Source organism: Strongylocentrotus purpuratus, unplaced genomic scaffold, assembly GCF_000002235.5.
Source record: "Strongylocentrotus purpuratus isolate Spur 01 unplaced genomic scaffold, Spur_5.0 spur5_scaffold_5, whole genome shotgun sequence".
Lineage (NCBI taxonomy): Eukaryota > Metazoa > Echinodermata > Echinoidea > Camarodonta > Strongylocentrotidae > Strongylocentrotus > Strongylocentrotus purpuratus.
The window spans coordinates 30,398,118-30,422,166 of NW_022145611.1; the positions used below are offsets into that span (position 1 = coordinate 30,398,118).

At 36.5% G+C, this 24,049-nt stretch overlaps 1 protein-coding gene across 1 annotated transcript; it reads left to right on the plus strand.

Moving 5' to 3' along the window:
• Positions 1-172: 172 nt before the first annotated feature.
• LOC577885 (serine/threonine-protein kinase VRK1) lies at positions 173-15,922 on the plus strand. The gene is made up of 13 exons (XM_011669271.2): positions 173-457; positions 2,641-2,733; positions 3,157-3,282; positions 3,986-4,041; positions 4,597-4,666; positions 5,115-5,311; positions 5,954-6,052; positions 6,610-6,742; positions 7,613-7,733; positions 8,923-8,978; positions 9,787-10,113; positions 13,555-13,656; positions 14,061-15,922. The coding sequence occupies exons 2-13, from the start codon at positions 2,721-2,723 to the stop codon at positions 14,192-14,194; spliced, it is 1,434 nt and encodes a 477-aa protein (XP_011667573.2). The 5' UTR covers positions 173-457; positions 2,641-2,720; the 3' UTR covers positions 14,195-15,922.
• The last annotated feature ends 8,127 nt before the right edge of the window (positions 15,923-24,049 follow it).

The following is a 24,049-nucleotide window of genomic DNA, read 5'->3' on the forward strand; positions in this document are numbered from 1 at the left end:
TTGTGATGAAAATGATAATATAATGAAAGGGTTTTCCCGCATTTGTCTTTAACCTAGCTTTTTTCATCCTTCCAAATTTTCTTCTAGGGGAATAACATTGGAATCTGTATTGTAACGACTGCAAAAGTTTTCAAGACTAGGCAATATTTCGCTGGGCTGGAGATTGTACGAAGACGCTATCTAAAGTTGTTCTCGATTCGGAGCCAGTAAATAGTGTCGACCATCTAAAACGTGTGGCGCGATTTGAGGAAGGGATTTTTAGATTTATCAGGATCCGTAGTTATTGTAGCGGACGTGGTGACCGCTGTACCCCGAAACTCTGGTGCTGCTAGCTCAGATCATACGCGTACTTATTGCAGGTGAACTGCTGACGAGCAACCAGTGTCCAGTTATTATCCGAGTGAAAGTGAAGCCAGGTCAAGAATATTAAAATCAAGACAAGATCAAGGAAGTCGTGGTAAAGTGACGTAATTAATGAGTCCTTAGTTTTAGCTTTAAATTTTTATGATAGGGTCTAATTGGGATGAAAATTTAGTCATTTGTAATTTATTGCAGTAGACCCTAGGCCTAGATCTAGATCTAGATCTAGGGTCTAACGTTAGACTCTAGAAATCAACTCCAAAAAATAGGCTAGCTAGATCAGTTTATTAGAAGTTAAACTAGAAGAACTTAGATTTAGAAGCAGAAAAATCAGACAAACCAATCAAAAAAGGTTTGAGCAAAATCGGATATTTATTAAGAAAGATGTGAATTTTTGAAAAAGTAGAATAGATCTAGATCTAGTCTAGACCTAACAAGTTAGATCTAGATCTTCTTCTTCTTCTTCTTCTTCCAGTATAGTACAGTCCGCCGTTGGCGTATTATCGTACCTTGTGTTTGTCAAGTGCCGAGTGTACAGTGCAAGTAAAAAGGTTCTACAACAGTACAAGTACAAGAATTCTATGTGCAGCTAAAAACAGTCTGAAGCTCAACGGAGCTTGATGTGTTGCATCTTCTGCTTGAAAAGTTCCAAAGAGGTGCAATCGACGACAGCAGATGGTAAGGAGTTCCACAGTCGGATAGTATCTGGGTAGAATGTGGTTTGGAATAGCAGAGTTTGGGCAAAGGGGACATGGAATTTCTGTGGATTTCCACGGGTGCTGGGACCAACAACGGGTATGAAGTAGGTGACTGGAAGATCAACCAGGCCATGGAGTATGCTGTAAACCATGCCTACTTTCTGCTGAGCCCTTCTTTCCTGCAGACTTACCCATTTAAGTTGTAGATCTAGAGTAGGCGACTAACGGCATAATTGCGATTATGCAATGTCCAATTTAGAACAAACTGTTAACAGTTAAGTTTGGATCTATACTAGAAATGAAGTAAATATTCATCAAATGTCCAAGTAAAGGTCTTGATTTAAATTAAAAGTCATTAGACTATGTGTGTTAGGCCATGTAAAATTGATTACATGTTGATCGTCCGGATTTTTTGAAAAAGAGGAGGGTGTACCATGTTATTTGATATTTGATATTTCAAAATGGCCGCTCAAAATGGCCGCTCGGTACATTTTCCCTGACAGTCGAGCCTATTTTTTGTCAAGATGGCCGCCGACAATTTTTTTTTTTTTTAATCAGAAATAGAGCCATTTTAGCAGTGTTTTTCATGTTTTTTTTCTTTCAAAAAAAAAAAAAAATCAAAAAAAAATTCAAAAAAAAATTTCAAAAAAAATAAAAATAACAAATAACAAATAACAAAAAATAGGAGGCGGCCCCCAAAAAGGAAGCGGGCGGGGACGATCAACATGAAATCAATTTTACATGGCCTTACCTGTTTCGTGTCAATTTTCTTATCTTTTTCAGAGTATATTTCCTGAAAAAAAACGAAGACTTAGTCTATATAATATGCACTTTATCACAGGATTCATGACAAACTGCAGCACAATACAATGAGCCAGTTCACGGTTGCAGTCTGAGCATGAGCAGATAAATATTGCAGAACAAATTATGAAATACGTGGAGACGAAATACTGGATATGTGCTCATGAAAGTTATGAAGATCTAATCATTATTCATTCATGCACAAACAATGCACTCCATGATACACAGGTGGAAGTATTCTTTAATTATTTCAAAATGTACAAAGTGGGTCTGTGGATATTCGGGGTTTTAGCAGTAATGTGCTATCCGTCTACCGTCTACATGTCCGTCTATGCTGGTACTCGTCAAAAGCCTTTTCAGCAACTAAACGATGTGGTATGGTGTCTCTCATAGTGATGATTGATTAGTGCATAGACCGTGAACTGGTCTATTGCGTACCGTACCGACAGTGGGGTGTGGGCGCGCGTGTGTTCAGTTAACGACCGTAAACTAAGATTACAGTCACTAACTTAACACATGCGCGCGCCCGCACCCGACCGACGGTACGGTATGTAATTATATTGTGCTAACACTGTAGTAGTAGTAGTAGTAGTATTTCTAATTTAAAGAGACTAGGTTATGATGGAGGCTTCAGAGGGTAAAAAGGGAAATATTAGAATCATGTGACTGTACTTTTCCCTTGCTTTTTTAATATATTTTTCACAGAAGTGAGATAGTCTACTGTGATATTCAATGTTGCCTTTAATCTTACCATCTCACTGTAATTATTTCATCTAAACAGAGTCAACATACACAACTTTGATGAAATAGTTTCAACTTCTTTGTGGATAGATTCATCTTCTTGTAAACTGCTCCAGAAATATGCCTCCCAAAGGTAATTTTCTATGAACTAATTCTTTAAATATGGGAGGAGCCTTTAAGACTCACCCACATTTGTATGATTGTATCTGTTTTTTAGTCATTCAGTTTCATAGCATTTCAAATTTTTTTAAAATAGTGATTTATTATTTTGATGCATATATCTTTATAAATATGGTATTCATTTGTAACGTTAAACTCATAGCTTCTTTGTAGTACATACATGTACTTTCAAACAATCATTAACCCCTAAAACCAACCTTTCATTTCATATTGAGGTTACCTTTACCAGGAATTACACATATGTTTTTACATGATGGAATCCTGAAAGCTTTACCTACGATTCAGTATCCCTTAATATGAAAAGTATTACTGTAACTTCAGTCAAAAAAGCTTAGGATTTAATCAAACGATGTTTCATTATAATTTCTGTGTAAAGGCCGTAAGAAAGCGTACAAGCTACCCGATCCTCTCCCAGAGGGCGATGTCTTGCAAGATGTCCGTAAAAAGGAATGGAGGCTCGGGAAACCCATCGGACAAGGAGGTTTTGGGATGATTTACAAAGGTAAGCTCAGTTGAAAGGGGACCTGTTAACAAAAAAAACCAATGACAGGTTTTTTTGAAGGATAATGGTTTCTCTCATGCCATTATTATATAAAATATTGGCTTCAAATATTACTTCTGTAAAGAGCCATTGCAAGCTTAAATAAACTAAATGAAGATAAAAGCTACAATTGAGTAGAGTAGTTGTTGCACCCAAAATTATTGTTTGAGATATCCAAATTTATGCCCAAATTTATGCTCAATGATCAATCGAACTTAATTTTAAGAAAGTTTCCAGTTACAAATTTCCAGTTGCAGATTATTGATTGATTAATCACTTACCGGTATTAAAGTACTTTTCCTTTAAGGTAGTATATTTGTGCATTGCAAAGTAACACAGGCTTTTTGCACTCTTTTGAAAGATGAATCTAAGTCTACATTTAACCAACATAGAATTGTTAAACATTTCCTACAATGTCAATATCCTAACATCTATGTTTGAATGAATTTAGGATCTTCTTCAGGAAAAAAAAGATTAACATGTTCAGTAAATGATAATTTTATATGAGTATGAAGTATATTATTTATCTCCCATTAGTCCTATGGTTGTTTCATTATTCCTTCTTCATTTGTCTATTTTTTCGTCAACCACCACAAGACTATTTTATTCTTATGTGGGTGTAATGTGATATCTGTAATATCGTGTTATTTTGTTGTCCTGGCAGCTTCTGAAAATACTTCTGGCAAGACCAAGAGTGATGGAACTTATGTGATTAAAATTGTAAGTAAATGGTTTTATACATATATATATATTAATATTTAAAACTGTTTTGTTATTATGTACAAAGTAGGTTAACACAAAATTGAGTTGATGAAATTCAGCTGTGTGCTTAAAAATGAAAAGAGGCTTATCAAACTGAATATACCAGTATATTTTTATTTCAATGCATTGAAGCTGTACATTAAATTTAAAGTTTAAAGCCTAATTTATATTTGTTAGATGAATTAGTAACTGAAATATAATCAAAGTCAATGGGGCATTAGGTAAAATGAAATGAAATTTATGTGGTGAAGAAAACAAGAGCTTTTTTTTTTTCTTCAGAGAAATCATGATGTTGCCAGATTTAATTTGATTGATCACATATCTAAATTCATTGACATTTTTAAAATCAGATTTCCCTCAAAAAACATACTCCAATCACGTCCTGTCTTTTCTCTTTTCATTAAAGGTTCACCTGTGAAAAGGGAACTGTCAAGTCACGTACTGCTTACAGTTTTGATTTGTATTTACCTGTAGTACTAGTAATGAATGTCTTGTCATTTATATTACATGCAGGAGCCACATGAAAATGGACCTCTGTATACAGAACTACATTTCTATCAGCGAGCTGCCCAAGTAGACCAAGGTAGTCACCCTGCTATGTCAGGCAAATCCTGATTTGATAAAGTGTATAGGGCTATGCAAGATACTTTCTGGCAGACCCCCTTTTTGGGTGGTGTGTGCATGAGCGTACTTCATATAAAACAAACATTGGTTTTTATATTCCTAAAAGATTTGTGGATTTCAGTCATTGATTGCTATTGATGAAAGATTAAAGAAGTTGCTTTTCTCAAACTTCATTTTATATATGAAATCATAAATTCGATTTGTAAACAGGTCTATCTAAAAGAATTCAGGGTAAAATCTCACTAGATTATCACATAGATTATCTTGGATATAATTTCTTTACAAACAGTTTTTGTCAGCATCATATTCTGAATTTTTTTTTTGTAATCAAGTAAGAAAAGAATTGATAACAAAACTATTCCTTGTACTCAATTTTGCTACATATGCACCCTCATTTCTCCAAACAGTCGCAAAGTGGCAGAAAGAACACAAACTATCCCACCTGGGTGTGCCTAAGCTGTTTGGGTTTGGCAGTCATGATAGTGATGGAACCAAGTACAGGTTCCTGGTTATGCCTCTGTTTGGTGAAGACATCTGGAAGAAGTATCTGGCATGCAACAAGAAATTCACCCCAGGGCTGGTCTTTGCCCTGGCAATTCAAATTGTAAGTCATATTTGAAGCACCTTTATTTTATTTTATTGTTTTATTTGTTATTATTGTTCCTGCTGTGTTTTGTTATGGTTAAGTTTGCTACAGTGATTTGCTTTGTATAGATAAACAGAAGGAGGCAGGATGGTTCATTGGTAGAGTAGTGGTCTCGTAGACAGGAGAACCTGGGTTCGAAACCAAGTCGATGCACTAGTGCCCTTTGGTAAGTCATTAATCCTAATTACCAAGTCCCCTGGAGAGGACTTGAAGCCATCACCTGCAAAACAACCATACAACAAACATACAACAACAAAAAATCTATCAATGTTATTTATTAGGTATTTGGACTTCTCGTATTTGATAAAGAAAGACATTAGACATACTTACTGTGGAGTCAATATAGTTGGACAGTTGAAGGAGCAATTGATGAATTTTAATGTAAGATCAAGGAGAGCATTTAATATAAACTCTTCAGCTTGATGGGAGCTTTCCAATTTCCAGCATTCAATTTCTCTAGACTCTTGTACAAGTTTTTTTGCTAGTAAATAAATCGAAACAATCTTATTCTGATGAGTTTTTTTGTGTGTGTCTACATGTATGTTAGTGTAAATTCATTTTGGATATTTTTATATCATTTCCTGTTTTCACAACTTGTAGCTGGATTCCTTGGAGTACCTCCATGAAATGAATTATGTTCATGCCGACATCAAGAGTGCCAATCTGCTGCTTGGTTTCTCACCCAAAGATAAGAATAAGGTAAAAATGTCTGAAGAAAAGAATGAATACTGTGTAAATTAATATCAATGAAGTCCATATTCTTTATGTGCATGACAGGGATTGTATTTATTAGTATCTTTTTTGTGTGTGTTATTATGCAGTATTAGAAAAGTAAATTGATCAGATAAATTGGATTGTTGAGTTGCCAAACATATTACTGGATGATGTGTAAGTGCTTGCAAGAGCCTTAACAAAAGTCCTATGACTTTTAAGTACTCATTGATAGTGAGGTGATAAACCTAGCCCAAAACCTGACCTAAAATCCAATTACAACCCCATCTCCATATCTTTGATGAAATCATGATCCATGGACTAAATTTCCAATTTGAATTTGCACAGATGTAGTGTGTTTTTTTTCATATTTCAAAAATTCATTACTTTGTTACCATTGAACCGATTTTATTTAAGACTTTCGCTATTCTATCTCTTATATTTTTCTGCTTTTCATACAAATAAACTTATTACAAAGGTGGGGTTGCCCTTTAACTCTTTTACAATGGCATTCTATCCCTAATTTATTACTGTGTTTTCTCTAGGTGTTCTTAGCAGACTATGGCTTAGTGAATAGATATAAACCTGATGATAAACATAGGAAATACGAGGAGTTCCCAAAGAAGGGACACAATGGCACTCCAGAATTCACAAGTATTGATGCTCACCTAGGAGTCTGTGAGTTCAACTACTCATCATTTATGAAAAGCCCCTGTATAGTGTTGGGAGCCCCAATTTCGCCAACAATAAAAATTTCACTTAAATTGTATCGTAATGTGAAAGAGGATGTCATTTAAGACACACTCCTGTAGATGTGTTTGAAGACTAATATTGATAAAATAATACAAAATTTTGATTTTCTGTTGTACTCAGAAACCTATATTTTTTATTCTTTCATCAATATTCGACCTCATACACATTTGTTTTTAAAATCCTGGGAGAAATGTGTCTTAAATGACATACCCTTTCACATTATGTTACAAATTAAGTGAAATTTTACCATCAAATTTTTTGGGCTCCCTACACTTAAGAGGGGCTTTAAGTAGTCTAGATAAATAATGCTTCAATTTGCCCTTTGAAAAAATAACAATTGAAAGGTGTACAACTTTATTGCTTGTTTGTTTCAACTTGTACTTACATGAATATCTAGTGGATATGAGTAGGTTATCTCATATATGAAGGAAACAAATTTACTTGTAGAGATACAGTCTGCAGATCCTCTACAATTATATCTCTATGTCTGCCTCTTACAATTAATTCCTACAATTTTTTTTTTTTAAACCTTCATTGCTTTGTTTTAGATTTGATACGTGTTGGAAGTACAAGCTAGCGACATAGAACCTGTGTTCGTAGCATTAGGAATAGAATTCCTCTTTTTGTTTTTCAAATTACAGTCAAGATTTTTGTTGATGAGTATGATTTGCATGAAGGAAATAAGAGAAGAATTCAGACACTGATGCTGGACTCAGTCTTTTCTATGATTTGATTCTTGTTCTTGTATGTCATTTTGTAATTTGTTGATTGTTTTTAAATCCATACAACTACCAGCTCCATCTCGTCGAGGTGACATACAGATCTTGGGCTATGTGATGCTGCAGTGGCTCTGCACAACATTACCATGGGAAGACAAGCTCACAGATTTAAACTATGTCATGAATCAAAAGATCAAGTAAGAGAAACTTTATCCTTGTGTAGACCCAGATATCAAGATCAAGTCACTGTATAAATAATAAAGTATAAGGCTTATATCTATGATATCTAAATATATGTCTTAGATCGAAGTATAATTAGTTTATTATTTGTTCTTTTATCAGTCTGGAGGGAGTGTTGATAGGCAGTACATGTGATGTTCGGACTAGTTCACAAATCCATAACATATATTATTTTGATGACACCTAATCTTGTCATAGATCTTGCCCAACATAGCACTTGGGAATGTGTGCATGTAACCGCTGTATTCTGACTATTGAAATCTGATAACTCATGAATAGAATAGTCTGGTTATAGGATATAGGTGTCTATTTATTAATACACTTTTTTTGGTGAGATAATGAAAAAATGAGTGTCAAATTTGAAAGAACATACAATTTAAATGACAAAATCATCTTTATTTGATCTAAAAACGGCTCAGAGATGGCTGAAATATCCATAAATATAACTATTTCTAGTAATAATTTTGAACCACCTGTTCAAAAAACGGGATAGCGCCTTACATGTTCTATTCCTGTTATAATATGCCCTTGTATTGTTCTTATTAATTAATTTTAATTAAAGATAAACTTGAGTACTGGTAATGCGATTGCATTGTGAAAAAAAAGGTGTGGAATGGATCAGAAAAGTTGATCATATAGCATGTAAGTAATGGTGTGTAATGCAAGGTTCTAGAGTCATCAAAATCATCATAAATTTAGCAGAGTCTTGGTAAAGTAACAATCACTTACACAGATAGATGTATATGGGACAACACACATGATGTCGGGGCTAGTACTACCCTGATTTCCTTATCTTTCTATGCTCATTACTCAGCCAGTATACATTTTCTTCCAAAATTGTTTGGCACATGACATTTATTTGTAATCTTGAACATTCAGTGTAAGTTTCGTTAGATTCTGTGAGAATTCATTTTCTTTTTTTTACCAAAACTCAAGTTTATCTTTAAGTAAGGGTCAATGTATTGTTTTGAAAGTGGAGCTGAATTGGTATGATCTAATCTAAATTTCGCACATTTGGGGTCTAAAATTACCTCCATAACAGTTTTAGGTCCTAAAATGGCACTAGAAATGTTATAAATAAGAATAAGAGCAGTAATAAAGGTTTTAATTGCCCATTATTCTCTCAATATATGATTGTTTTTACAGATATTCCAAAGATATTTCTGGACTACTCAAGACTTGTTTCAGTTCTTCCTATCCCAGTATGTATTACTAAGAGATATGTGCCTATAATACATCCTCTTCCTTTTCTATCTCTTGAGGGCAAGTCCAATCCAAAATAACTTACTTTAAATAAAAGCAGAAAAAAAAGACAAACAATTCAAAATAAGTTTGAGCAAAATCGGATAACTAATAAGAAAGTTATGAATTTTTAATGACATGAAAAACTTTGAAAATCACAAGACAAATTTGCAGCTCACTCATGTGTCTGTGACGTCATTGCCTCACTACCCAATATTATTGTTTTCTTTGTATTGATAATATAAATGTCCAATTTTCCCCCTAAAAATCCTATTTCCACACACCAGCATCCAAGTTATATAGATTGTAATATGTTTTTGTGTGGATGCACTAATAAAGAGAATTTTTTTTGTTGGTTAAATCATAAACAATTTGAATTTTGATAAGCTGTTTATATAGTATCAATTGTTCAAAGGTCATGGAAGATTTTGTGAAATGTCATGCACGCAATATGATACAAATCATATAACCTGGGCAAATTATTTTGGGAATGGACTTGGCCTTTAATAGAAAAGCTCACCCAAGAAATAACGAAGATCCATCTAGTTCTTTTTTCTTTCTTGAAACTGTAGAAATGTTCAACATATCAATGTATAAATGAATACTGTCAACTGTTTAGTTTGTAAACTGTATATTTTGCATTATGACTGTAATAAGAGAATGGCTCGTAACAAAATATCAGCATTTGTCAAAAGAAATTGTAAAATTTTACTTTAATAGAATTACACAATGACCTGATACTGATTCCTATTGTTATTGCTCTTTTAGATGAACTCAAGACCTTCCTGGACCATGCTTTTAAGCTGAAATATGATGAGGAACCTGATTACAATAAACTACGAGCACTCTGCAGGACTGTCCTCAAGCGTGAAGGAATCAAGGAAGGATCTGTCTTTGACTTTGGATCTCAGTCACCCACTGACGCTGTTCCCAATGGTTCACCTGTCCAATCCAAGAAGAGGAAAGCGACTTCCAAAGAGAGAGAACCTGCTCCTAAAGGCAAGATGGCGAAGGCTGATAAACCAGGTCCATCAGGAGCTGCATCCCCCAGAGCTGCTCCTCCTAAGAAAAGAACGGCATCAGCAAAAGAACCGGGTAAGACAGCAGAATATTATGAACTGAAGCAAGTAAAGTTTGATACCAGGTTTTCAATTAAAAACGACCCTATCATTGATTGAAATGATAATGATACTGAGCATTTCTTCATTACTTTTTGTCAGAGGAAATCATGGACCCGACATTTGGAATAATTTACCCCAATACATAAAACAATGCACATCCCTTATTCTTTTAAAGCCCATGTGAAAAGAAATCTTATTTTGGAATATTCTCCTTAGACTTTATCAAAGCCTGATCATTTTATTGATGTAATTGTTTGAACTGTTTGAACTTTCTTCCATATTTGCCTATTAGTTGTCATTGGTACATTATTACTATTATCCATTTTTATGGCACGCAACTGTACAGAAGTCAAATACGTGTGTTTTGCACCGGCGCGTACAAACCTGCTATAGTGCACTTTTTGACCATATACATTCTGAAACTTGCACTGTTGACCCACACAACACGCTTTCCATTTTTTATGTTCTGGGGCTTTTTTTACAATTAAAATTGGGTGACGATCTGAATACATTATTTGTAACATAAAACCTTTTTGGCACCGTGTAGCTTCCCCTTCCTCCTCCCAGGCTACCATCCACTCAAGCTCCCTGCCTAATATGATGGTTGGTCTACTGCATTTATTTTGTTGTTATAATAATATGGTTAAATTATTGCCACATTTATGTATTATGATTGTATAACTGTTCTAATTTCATTGATTTCTTATTTTAATTTTATTCAAAAAAAAATTCTTAGTATATTTCAGTTGATTTTGTTAATAAATGCAGAAAAAATCTGCCTTGAAAAAAAAGAAGAGGGGCCAAAACTCAAAAATATTCTGCGAGACTTTTAATCATAAATGACCCTCTCATTGATTGAAATAATAATGATATCGGACATTTTTTCATTACTTTATCTCAGAGGGAACCAAAAATCAAAATATTTTACTCTTGATATTTGATGTTCTAAGTAGGTAAACTATATTTTGGAGAAAAAAAATCAGTTTGATATATAACTTCTATGAAGGGATATTGCAAATTTACATCCTAAAATTACACTCTAAATGAAGAAATATCTTTTCTCCCTACTGGTATGTTCCAGAATCATTTACCATTTTATCATCTTTATGTGTATTTATGTATTCTAATTTTCTGGAATTTAGTGCCCATGTTTCATCTAATAAAACAGACCGAGGCCATAGATCTCAACCCAAGGTCTGTAAGACAGGAATTTTTGCTCATTGGAAACTATAGACAGTAAAGGCTCATTATAGGAATGCATGCATAACCTGCGGCCCTGCTCTTTCTTTGTATGCAATTTTCAGGAATTTAAGCTTTTCCTGGAGTCTGGAGGCTTCATTTCACCAGGGGGGCGTTTCACAAAACTTGTCATCAGTGACGAATTACAGTTTTTGTTATAAGCTACTGAAATCCTTCCTTCTGATTGGGTATCAGCAGATTTGTCACTGATTTTTGTCATTTGTCATTGAAAAAATGCTTTGTGAAACGCCCTCCAGATGGTGACACAAATAGTCGCTTTTCTCCATTAGATAGTTCCACATGCCTGTGGAGGGGAGAAAGAAAGAGTAGATGTTGAAAACATTTTTGCTGCTTAAAAGCTGGAATTAACCCCAATATTCATCGAGAGTAACATATTATTCCAGTCCTATCATGTACATGATGTACCTTTACTCCCTATAATACATCAGTTACAGGGACAAAACTTCCATATCTCCTGCACCATAACAAATATATTCAACTAATCAATTTATTTCATCCAAAAATGAAAATATCTTTGATATGACCATGTCAACATTTACTAATGGATCTTTCTGATATCACTTACATTATGAAATAATCATTTCTTAAATGGGGGGGGGGGGGTGTAAGTAATTTGTCAATAATGTCGTGCAAGACACATCCAGAATGACTCTCATACATGTATATGGCTTGAAAGCTTTTTTAACATGTTTAACCTAGCATAGTACAATCATTGCACAATTTAATCCACATCAGAAAATTAACTATCTTAGAAAAGTACCTTAATCCTTTAATCAGCTGCAGTTATTAAAGAATTTTGTAAATTTCTCTACTGGTAAGACATAATACAGCACAATGTTTTTCCATTTCCCCTTTGACATGTAGGGTGTATATTGAGTGTCAAGACTACATGTCTAATGAGTCTCTTCCCATGCATCTGATAATTTCTTTATATCCAAGAGCATTCTCAATGACAAAATATGAATCAAAATGGTTATTTGAAATTTTAAAAGTTTATGAGAATATTTATGCATCAAGTATGTCATACAGGTAAGTATCAATTATGTCATACAGGTAAGTATTAGTTTTGGAACCATTGCTTAACCGCTCTGTGATAAGATTTTTTTTTTTAAAGTAAGGATGGTATTGCTTGGTAATGCAATGAAATTGACACAAATTACCATGAAATTGTTCTTTATATACTTTCTCACTATGGTATCAGAGGGAAGGCCCTTGAGTGGTGTAGAAGCTACCTTTCAGAAAGAACACAATAAAACTCCGTAAATATCTTCCATTCATCAGTTAAAATATTACCTGTGGGGTGCCTCAAGGCTCTCTTCTATTGTAAAACAGCCTCTGAGGAACAATACTTCAACAAGCTCTGCTTCTATTTAGTTCCTCTTTTCTTGTGCCATTACTATAATTTTTGTCATTGTATTTTTTTTTTGGAATTGCAAATAACATTGAAATTTCATTGTATTATGTTTTGCATGAGAAATAGAATTTTTTTTAATCCCTCCCCCCCCCCCCCCCCATAAAAAAATAAAAAAATCAACATTTGACTTGCGCTTTTTGGTTATACCATAGGCTTGCATATGGACACATTATAATAGTTAAATAGACAAAAAAGTTGCATTTGCTTACTGTAAAGAGTGACTGAGTGGTGCTGAGTTGTCTGTATGTGATTAAAATTGATGTTGTGATGTCTTATGAATTGGTTGCCTAAGTGTGATTATAAAGTAATGAGCTTGTTTTGATGTTGTTGACATATACAAATAATTTGATGCATTGGCATTCTAGTTGGAGAAAAAAATAAAATTAGTCTCAGTTGCTACTCTGTATTTCTTATTAATGTAGTGACATGATTCATTATTTCTCACATACATATATATATACTGTTTAAAAAATGTATAAAAACCTTTAACAAAAATTGTGACATAAAATTTCTAATAATTGTTGATGATGGCTATTCTAGCTGCTGGAACTTCATGAAGTGCAAAAGTTCATTGTTATGAACCATTTCTTTTGCTACAGGTAAATTGAATTCAATCACTTTTGAAATTTGCAAGAGTTTAATTCACACTATTAGTTTTCTGGTTTTACAGTTTGCAAGTTCTTGTAATGGGATGGGAGTATACTGTAGTAAACCTATGGTATGTTTTCTGTTGTCTTTCAGTAAAGTCACCAGTCCGGTCTCCACTCCAAATAAAACACATCGTTACAACACCAGGAGCACTACAAAAAAAAGCATCAAGAGCTAAGAAAGCAGCCAAAACTAGTAAGTATTGAGAAAGCAGAAATTTTTAGAAAATCACTTGTCCAGATTTATGAAATTTTCATTCCAAAAAAATGATTTAATGTAACTCACTGGTTCCACTTTAGGGGACGGCTCATGCTAGGTGGGACCGGGGAGGGGCGGGGCGGAATAGTTTGCTACTACTACTACTGTATGTGACTCGGAATACCTGTCACTTGTAGCTCGTGCAACTTATTTTACTTCTATTACTACTACCACAACTACTACTACTACTACAACTACTACTACTACCACAACTACTACTACCTCTTCTACTATAAATGACTCGGAGTAGTTGTCACTTGGGGATATGTTGTCTAGCGATTGTGTGCATTAAACTGCTCTCAGTCATAGCCAGACCTTTCAATGATATCTCTTTATACTAGATGGAGTATCTACACCTAGCAGGAGAATCAGGAAGATAAAGACCAAACCAAGTCGGATGGTAGCCTCAAGTACACAAACAACACCGGGACTGGAGAGGAGAGCAAGCAAAAGATTAAAATTAACTCTTATGTAGACTTGAAATACTACATCCACATGTTTATAATGTAGCTCAGCGAACGTAGTTGCATGGAAAGATACGTCCGGAATGTGGACGGCGAAATAGTTTAGTGGTGTTGGTGAATAAACAGTCCTCATTTGACATATTTGAATGAAGTTTGAGGTAATATTGAACCTTATCAAAGTAAATGCATGTATTTGCGAGATCCATATCTTAAAACTGAGGAGGGTCTACCTTTGTGTGATAAAATAATGACATTAAACGATGATTCATTTTTGCGTTCAGGAAGTGTCTTTTTGTGCCATGGCATTCCACTGATCTCCCTACAAGAACAAAGTAGCCCATTCAGGTATGAAATTGTGAGTGTTAAGCTGTCTTGTGGCTCTTCTGCAGCCACTTCGCGACTACCTTTTGTTTACAGCTCTGAAATTTTAATTTTGTTTTAAATTGGCCCAAGCCAGGCCCTTATGGCTTGGCTTATGTGATAGTCTGACAGCAGAATCAGACATGCTGCAATTAGATTTAAATTCAGATATCATATTGTTTTTTAAGTATTTTTTTATCAACGTGCCCTGCATAGACTGTATGTAAAATATTGATGAGAGTTAGCAGAGCAACATGTAATGATATGAGACTGGAAATATGTTGAAATAATTTGTATCGTTTGTTGAATATAAATGATGTAAGCAGATGTATATCTCATAAAATCTCTCAGTCAAATATGATGACCAACTATCCTGAATGTTTGTGAAGTTAAAACAAACACAAAATAGAAACTCTTTGTTTCATTATTTTAGTCAATATATTCACTTTGGTGTAAACATAGCCAGTCATTAGAAACTCAAATGTGTAGGTTACCTATACATAGTAATTTAACATTTTCTAATGTTGTAGTGTGTAAGCAAGCATATGATGTCAGAAAAAAAAGTTATTTATGTAGTGTTAAATCACAATAAGTGCCATGCTGTATAAGCTGTTATTTTCACATACAAATATATTTTTGTGAATTTGTTGTGCAATGGCACAGGATACTAACGTTACATGTTCACACAAGCATTGCCTGGCAAGCTTATTTTTGCTTCCTGTTCAATTTGCAACTCTACATCAATTGGCAAAATGTACAAGAATAAAACACTCATAGATTTTGCAACAGTATTTTGGTCAACTCCCTGAGCATGCATATTACACATTCTGTTTACATTTTGGTATGTGCCCTCCACTTTTTAACCACCCCCCCCCCCCCATAAGCATGCTTTTGTCTAAGTTGATGCACCAGATGAGAGGCACCTCCGTTCCTTCAAAACCGTAAATCTTGGATTTACTGTTGACAGTGTGGTTGCGATTATGCCCAAAGTAGGGAAATTTAAGGAGGTCAGAATGAATGAAGTGCCCAATCCAGTTCCAGATCAAAGCCAATTTAGAATACTCAAAATGAAGAAACCCTTTCAAGAAAATGTATGTGAAAAGCAGGCTGAATCATTGTTATGTTATAATTGTTCAATTTATGCTGTTGTAAAGTTTAGGCCTGCCAATGTACCTTATAAGGTGAAAACTAACTTGGGGACACTTTACATGGCCGGGACATGGAACCTTTAATGGACTTCCTTGTTTCTTTTACTTATCTTTTAGTACTCCGCAATTACACATTTTCTTTCAGAACTATTTAGCAGATCAGTTTATAGACAATAATATGTGGTGATAACTTGTTGGACTGTATTAGGATTTTATCTGTACCAGAACTCATACTGTAAAAAAAGGTTAGAAATTCAATTTTAGATGTTATAATGCGAATCTCTCTCTCTCTCTCTCTCTCTTTCTCTCTTTCTCTCTTTTTCTCTCTTTTTCAGCATTCCATTTTTATTGTAATGTTTCTGCAAAATGTTAGAATGTTGGATTATAATCAAAAGTTCAAACTAGAGACGTAGTATACTTGTCATAATTTCCCAGATTTGCACTTGCCAAAACTTCAAATCAAATTTAAATGCATGTATAATAGGGGAATAACTCTAGAGTGCCAAAATGATGTCAAAGTAGTTTCGTTTCATTCATTTAAAAAGTGTACCAATCATCGGGGAGGGGGGGGGGGGGGGTTGTACAACTAAAATGTATAAAATCAACCTCAAAAATTTAATTAGCATTCTTTGGGCTAACGGATAAGTAGTGTGTAGAAAGCAAAGAATAACATTTAAAAGAAAACAATGTACAGGATCGAAGTCAAACTTTGGATTTCTCACGGGCCCTGTTTTATGTAATAGCATATGGGTGTCTCCCCGCAAGTCACTCCCAATTTCATGGACAATGTAATTAAACTTGCAATATCCAATATTTGAAGCACATATTTTGCATAGAGTAAAGTGAACATGGAAAACAAAGTAGTTTGGGGTGATTAGTACACTTTAATTCTTATGTAAAACAAGAAGATGTATTTCTAGAATATATAACTGCTAAAGATGAAAAATTGTAATATGCTGACTAATAAATGAAATATACTTTTATATTTGTATTGGAGTTAAACAGTTCAGACAACATATCATACACATCATTTTGTTTCAAAGTTTAAAATGTACTCTTTTAATTGCATTACTCAAGAAAAAGAGACTGTGGTATCTTTAAGCACTTTTTTATTGTGAATAAAGTATGGAATAAAAACACTAGTAGCTTGACGGGTCTTTTGTGATGTAAAATTTGTAAATGATTATGTATATTAAATGTATCACTTAGCTTTACAAATAAGCAACACGAGAAGACAGAAATGAAATACACCTGTTGAGAGTTGGACAGTGTTGCACATCGTGACCCCCTAAACACTACAACTTTAGAATGAATTATCATTTCTTCTTTTTCTTTTCCTTCTTCTTCTTCTTCTACCAGTAGTTCCAATGTGTTCATTACGTACTTGATTCTTCTTCTTCTTCTTCTTCTTCTTCTTCTTCTTCTTCTTCTTCTTCTTCTTCTTCTTCTTCTTCTTCTTCTTCTTCTTCTTCTTCTTCTTCTTCTTCTCTCCTCCTCCTCCTCCTCCTCCTCCTCCTCCTCCTCCTCCTCCTCCTCCTCCTCCTCCTCCTCCTCCTCCTCCTCCTCCTCCTCCTCCTCCTCCTCCTCCTCCTCCTCCTCCTCCTCCTCCTCCTCCTCCTCCTCCTCCTCCTCCTCCTCCTCCTCCTCCTCCTCCTCCTCCTCCTCCTCCTCCTCCTCCTCCTCCTCCTCCTCCTCCTCCTCCTCCTCCTCCTCCTCCTCCTCCTCCTCCTCCTCCTCCTCCTCCTCCTCCTCCTCCTCCTCCTCCTCCTCCTCCTCCTCCTCCTCCTCCTCCTCCTCCTCCTCCTCCTCCTCCTCCTCCTCCTCCTCCTCCCGGTAGTTCCAATGTTCATTACGTACTTGATTCAGTTATACTTGGAAACGTATAAGACACAGAAAGACCGACATTAGACTTGTCCGTTTCATAACTCAGAATGTTGAAACAATGTTATCCAACATGTAACAATCGTCTTTTTATGCCAATTGTAATGGAAGGGGCAAACAAAAACGCAAGCCCATGAATAGCACATAAATCTTTTATGAATCTTTCTTTTTGGATCGTGGATACAAAACTAAGGTCATAGGTGGAAAGCTTTGGGAAAACTATTTTCGGTATCACTGTATGTAGTACAAATTGTATGTTCACATTGAAATAATGTGAGACTCGATAAATTGAAGCTCATCATAAATTGATGCACATCATTTTCAGTCCATTGCTGAAAAGGAATATATTGTAACTTTTATCTCATAAGAAAGCCGATATAATTAAATGCTTAATCTAAAAAATCAGTTTGGACACGGTTTATTTTACTCGGGTGGGGTGGCTGGCTATCATGGAACATTTAGCAAACGACCAATTACATAAAAAAAAAATAATGAGAGAAGAGAGCGATAAAGATAAAGGGAAGAGAGAAAAATATAAAAGGAGAGAGAGGTAGACTGGATCCGCATGACTGACAAACTGATAATGTTTAACTTTATAGTTCACGCATGTGCATGCACTGTAAATAGAAACTGCCCCTTTTGCCAATTTGCTCAAGGCACTGACGTCATGCGTGTGCCATTCTTATATCAAATATCATGACCTGTATCACGAAATGAAGAAAGCAACATTTCTACACGTATTCACCCATGTCATTTGGTTCCACTGCGTTTGCCTGCCTCCTTTCAAAGAAATCGAGCATTATGGCATAGGCTTTATTGACTATTTTTTTCTCAGAAATAAAAGTTGTGTCTTGACTCAAACTGTTAGTCGTCAACATAAGTATAGAAGGAAGTAATTTTAGAAATATGTGGAGGCTGTTTTGTATCGGATTTAAATAGAACGAATCAGAAAGGCACATGGTATAAAACCTATTTGGAAGTACCTAAACACAGGAAAAAGCATAACATGTTGGCAATAGACAGAAGCCTATACTTACAGATAGATTGGTCTGTCCCGATTTTCATGTAAGTATACTAATTTTGGCAAAATGCGATTTGACATGACTTTTGCAAAGCATTTAAGAAGAGTACCGGGAAGCAAATTTTCCCTAGGGCTAAATAACCTTTTTATTCTTAGCCTCGGAAGTTTTCTATCACTGAGCTTCCTCAAATCCAACCAATTTCTTTTTTCACCTTCACTGTTATGTTAACGTTTATAAAAACGGTTGACTCGTATCAAAAGACCAGTATAATTTTGAATAAACCAACATTTTTACGAAAAGGAAATTCGCGATTGAAATCCCGTAGAGCTAGACAAATTTTCTTTGCCTCAAAACAATGTATTTTTTCCACTTCTAATTTAATCTAATTTACTTACGATTAAAAAATACTGGTTAATTAACATCGGAAAGGGTTTACAAAAAAAGATTGATGATATAAGTTTTAAGAATTAAAAAAATAAAATGCTGCAACGACTAAATTTCATTTTTCATCGTGCGTCATATCTTTTCAGTTTTTATACAAATAAGTGTTTTTTTAAAGGGAACATTTTCTGAACTCTGATCAGTTCAAACGTGTCCTCTAAACGTGCGTTACTCGACAATCGAGCAATGTAACGTCAAATATGGAAAGAAAACTAGCAGCATCAAAACAAAACATGAAAGAAGTATCCTAAACATCTCATAAAAAAAGACAGAAAAACAAACAAATGGACCAGGAGCAGAAAAGAGTCCCGGACATCCTTGAAACAGCACCAAAAAAAAAATTAAAAAATGGAATTTGGCAAGTCACATCAGCCGCAGAAATGATAATCGCTGGAGTGCAGTAATCACTCACTGGACACCATATGAGGGGAAACGTAACAGGTGACGCCAAAGATGATGGAGAGATGAGCTGCAACAGCACTGGGGAAAGGTTAATTGGTACCAACAAGCACTAAACAGAGACATTTGGAGACATCATGCAGAGGCCTGCACCCTGCAGTTGATCGACATTGGCTGAAAAAGTAAGAAGAAGAAAGAAAGAAATGGCATGCAAGTTCCTGGCCTACAACATTAACCTCATTTTAAAATAAATAATCGATGTTCAATTTATGTCGTGATGTTGTAATTTATATTGCATAATGGTAATAGGTGTTTTTTATCCCCATTTTGAATATGCTTTTTGGGGACCTTTAAAATCAGTACCACTCCCCCCCCCCCCACCCCCTCCAATCCCAAAGGGGGACGGAGATGGGGATAGCTTGACAATACTAAAACGAAACGTCCCTTTCGAAATGGGACGTAGGTATAATCATTGGCGGGGGGGGGGGGTCGAGATACTTTGAAGGGGAAAAAAATAACATTGGAATGGTAGAGCTGGAAACTGGCTATAACGAGGAAAAGTGGGCTTGAGGATCCTCTGAAATGGCGGCACAGGTCGTAGTGTTGACCAGCAAACAATCAAACAAAATACTAATAAATACAAAATATAAAAAGGACGCATTCAATGGACGTAGGCCTACATTGTTAATCAAGTGCAACAATAAATTGTTTTATCTTTCTTCACTCTCGATTAGCGGTGTACGCGATAGCGCCCCTACAAGATCAAGATTCAAGATCTTCATTTTATTGTCCCCGTTTATTTCATAATAAAAAAGAAATTTGGCCGTATAGCCCCCCCCCCCCTCTCTCTCTCTCTCTCTCCCTCTCTCTCCCCTCTCTCTCTGGCATGGAATATGCATGCAATTTCAATACGATGAACTTCCCACGACAACCTCTTTACTCTCCCTACCCCTCTTCCAACACCATCACCATTAGAACCATCATCATCAACAATTCCACCACCAACACCACCATCATAATTACTACTACCACCACCAGCCAACGACTCTCTATACCCATCAACACCACCGCCGTCGACCACCACCACCACCACCACCACTCCAACCACTCTTGAAGTTCAAGTTTTATTGTTCCACATTTTACAAAAAATATAGACATATTATACAATACAAGTATAAATGAGCACGTCTCAATGATTCTCAATTCATATAATAGATTAAGTAGAATGTGAGGAACCTATTAAAAATCAGTGCTTGTATGTTCCTTGAAAAATAAGTATTGTCGATCACTCATCCCCATTATGACTACCATGTAACATCACGCCCACGACCACCACCGGCCACCATCGGCCCCAAACCAATATTACCCCACTCCCACCCCATCACCAACACTATACCACCACCACCACCACCACCACCACCACCACCACCACCACCACCACCACCACAACCAACTCCAATATCATCACCCACCATCTCTCCCATAACCCCATCACCATCACCACCAATACACCACATCACAATCACAATCACAATCTCCACCACCATTACGCATCACCATCACTCATCATAACCACTGGCGTACTGAAGAGGGGGCTTATGAGGGGATGCCCCCCGCCCCCCCCCCCCCAAAAAAAAATAAATAAATCACACTTGGTTTATTTCGAATTCGATACCATTGATTTACAAATGTTGCTGAAATTACATGATATTCCCTTTTTTCTTTCTGTCCCCCCCCCCCCCCCCCCCGTTACTCATTATGCATCACGACTCCCATCCGCACCGCTGCAGATCACCCACCAGGGTGAAGCTTTTCTTCACACACCTAATCGGAGATGAAGGTAGCCCATCCAATGTGTAAAAAATGCCAATTTGATAAGTGTAAGGATCGCATTTTACACGTACAACCGCTATACTACACACACGCAATATATTCTTTGTGTATTGTATCCATCAGGCATGATCAGTGCAACGATGGCTGGCTACCAATTAAAAAGGCATGGTGATCGGATATAATGAGAGTAGATGATGGAGGGGGGGGGGGGGTAAAGCGCAGTACTTAGGGGCAAATCAAAGAATTATACTAAGACCTCACCTCATTTATGTTAGAAATTAAAACGTTATTATCTTCTTTCGAATTGCAATATATCCCCGCACCATAATTATAAGCATGTCATGCATATATATGCCTTTTCTCTGGGAAAGGGGGCATTGACTCTTTAAATACCAAATCACATAAACTATTCACCATTATGTCACCGTCATGTACATATTTTCTATGGATATAATTTTTCACGATCTCAACTTTTCACCACCCTAGCATCATGTAAATTGTCAATTATGGATAAAGTGGAATATTAACTCTTCACCACCCTATACGCTAACTTTTCACCACCCTTTCGTCATGTACATTATCTATGGATAAGCTGGAATATTAACTCTTCACCACCCTACGCTAACTTTTCACCACCCTAGCGCCATGTACATTGTCTATGGATAAGCTGGAATATTAACTCTTCACTACCCTACGCTAACTTTTCACCACCCTACCGTCATGTGCATTGTCTATGGATAAGCTGGAATATTAACTCTTCACCACCCTACGCTAACTTTTCACCACCTTAGCGCCATGTACATTGTCTATGGATAGGCTGGAATATTAACTCTTCACCACCCTACGCTAACTTTTCACCACCCTGCCGTCATGTACATTGTGGATTATTAACTCTTCACCACCCTACGCTAACTTTTCACCACCCTTCCGTGATGTACATTGTCTATGGATAAGCTGGCATATTAACTCTTCACCGACCGGCTACGCTAACTTTTCACCACCCTAGCGTCATGTACATTGTCTATGGACAAATGGTAATATTAACTCTTCACCACCCTACGCTAACTTTTCACCACCCTAGCGTCATGTACATTGTCTATGGATAAAGTGGAATAATAACTCTTCACCACCCTACGCTAACTTTTCACCACCCAAGCGTCATGTACATTGTCTATGGATAAAGTGGAATATTAACTCTTCACCACCCTACGCTAACTTTTCACCACCCTAGCGCCATGTACAGTGTCTATGGATTATTAACTCTTCACCACCCTACGCTAACTTTTCACCACCCTTCCGTTATGTACATTGTCTATGGATAAACTGGCATATTAACTCTTCACCACCCTACGCTAACTTTTCACCACCCTAGCGTCATGTACATTGTCTATGGACAAATGGTAATATTAACTCTTCACCACCCTACGCTAACTTTTCACCACCCTACCGTCATGTGCATTGTCTATGGATAAGCTGGAATATTAACTCTTCACCACCTTACGCTAACTTTTCACCACCCTAGCGTCATGTACATTGTCTATGGATAAAGTGGAATATTAACTCTTCACCACCCTACGCTAACTTTTCACCACCCTATAGCTCCATGTACAGTGTCTATGGATTATTAACTCTTCACCACCCTACGCTAACGTTTCACCACCCTACCTACATTGTCTATGGATTATTAACTCTTCACCACCCTACGCTAACTTTTCACCACCCTTCCGTTATGTACATTGTCTATGGATAAGCTGGCATATTAACTCTTCACCACCCTACGCTAACTTTTCACCACCCTTGCGCCATGTACAGTGTCTATGGATAAACTGGAATATTAATTTTTCACCACCCTACACAAACTTTTCACCACCCTAGCGCCATGTGCATTGTCTATGGATACACTAGAATATTAACTTTTCACCACCCTACGCTAACTTTTCACCACCCTAGCGCCATGTACAGTGTCTATGGATAAACTGGAATAGTTAATTTTAGATTTAAATTTAGTACATGTAGAGAGGCGCGGATCCAGGGGGGGGGGGCGAGCGGGCCTTGCCCCCCCCCCCCCCCCCCGAAAAAAAAAAAGGAGAGAAAGAAAAGGAAAAGAAGGGAAGGGAAAGAGGAGAAAAAGAAAAAAAAAGAGGGAAGAAGGAGATCGGGGGGGGGGGCAAAATGAATTGCCTCCCAGGCTGCTGCCCCCTCCCCCAATCAAAAAATAAAAGAGAAGGAAGGAAAGGGAAAGAAAAAAGGAAAAGATGAGATAAAGGGAAGGAAAAAAGAGGAAGAAGAAAAGAAAAGAAGGGGATATCAGTTGCAATTTTCCCGATCGGGGGGGGGGGGGCAAAAGGCCCTTGCCTCCCCCCCCCCCCCCCCCGTCCCCGCGTTAAAAAAAAAGAGAAGGAAGGAAAAGGAAAAGAGGAGAGCTAAAAGGGAACAAAAAGAGGAAGAAGAAAAGAAAAGGGAGAAAAGAAGGAGAGATCAGTCGACAATGTGTGGAGCGGAGTGGGGGCCAAAATGACCTTGCCCCGCCCCCCCCCCCCCCCAGGCAAACTTAAAAGAGAGAGAAGGGAAGGGAAAGGGAAAGAGGAGAGAAAGGGAAAGAGCAAATAGAGAATGAAGAAAGGTAAGGGATATCAGTTGTAATTTTCTCGTCAACAAGGTGTAAATCGGGGGGGGGGGGGAGAGAACTGGCGTACTGATAGGGGGGGGGGGGCTTTGGGGAAATAAAATTCAAACGTGGTTTATTTCTAATTCCATAACGGTGGTTTACAAATAATGCTGA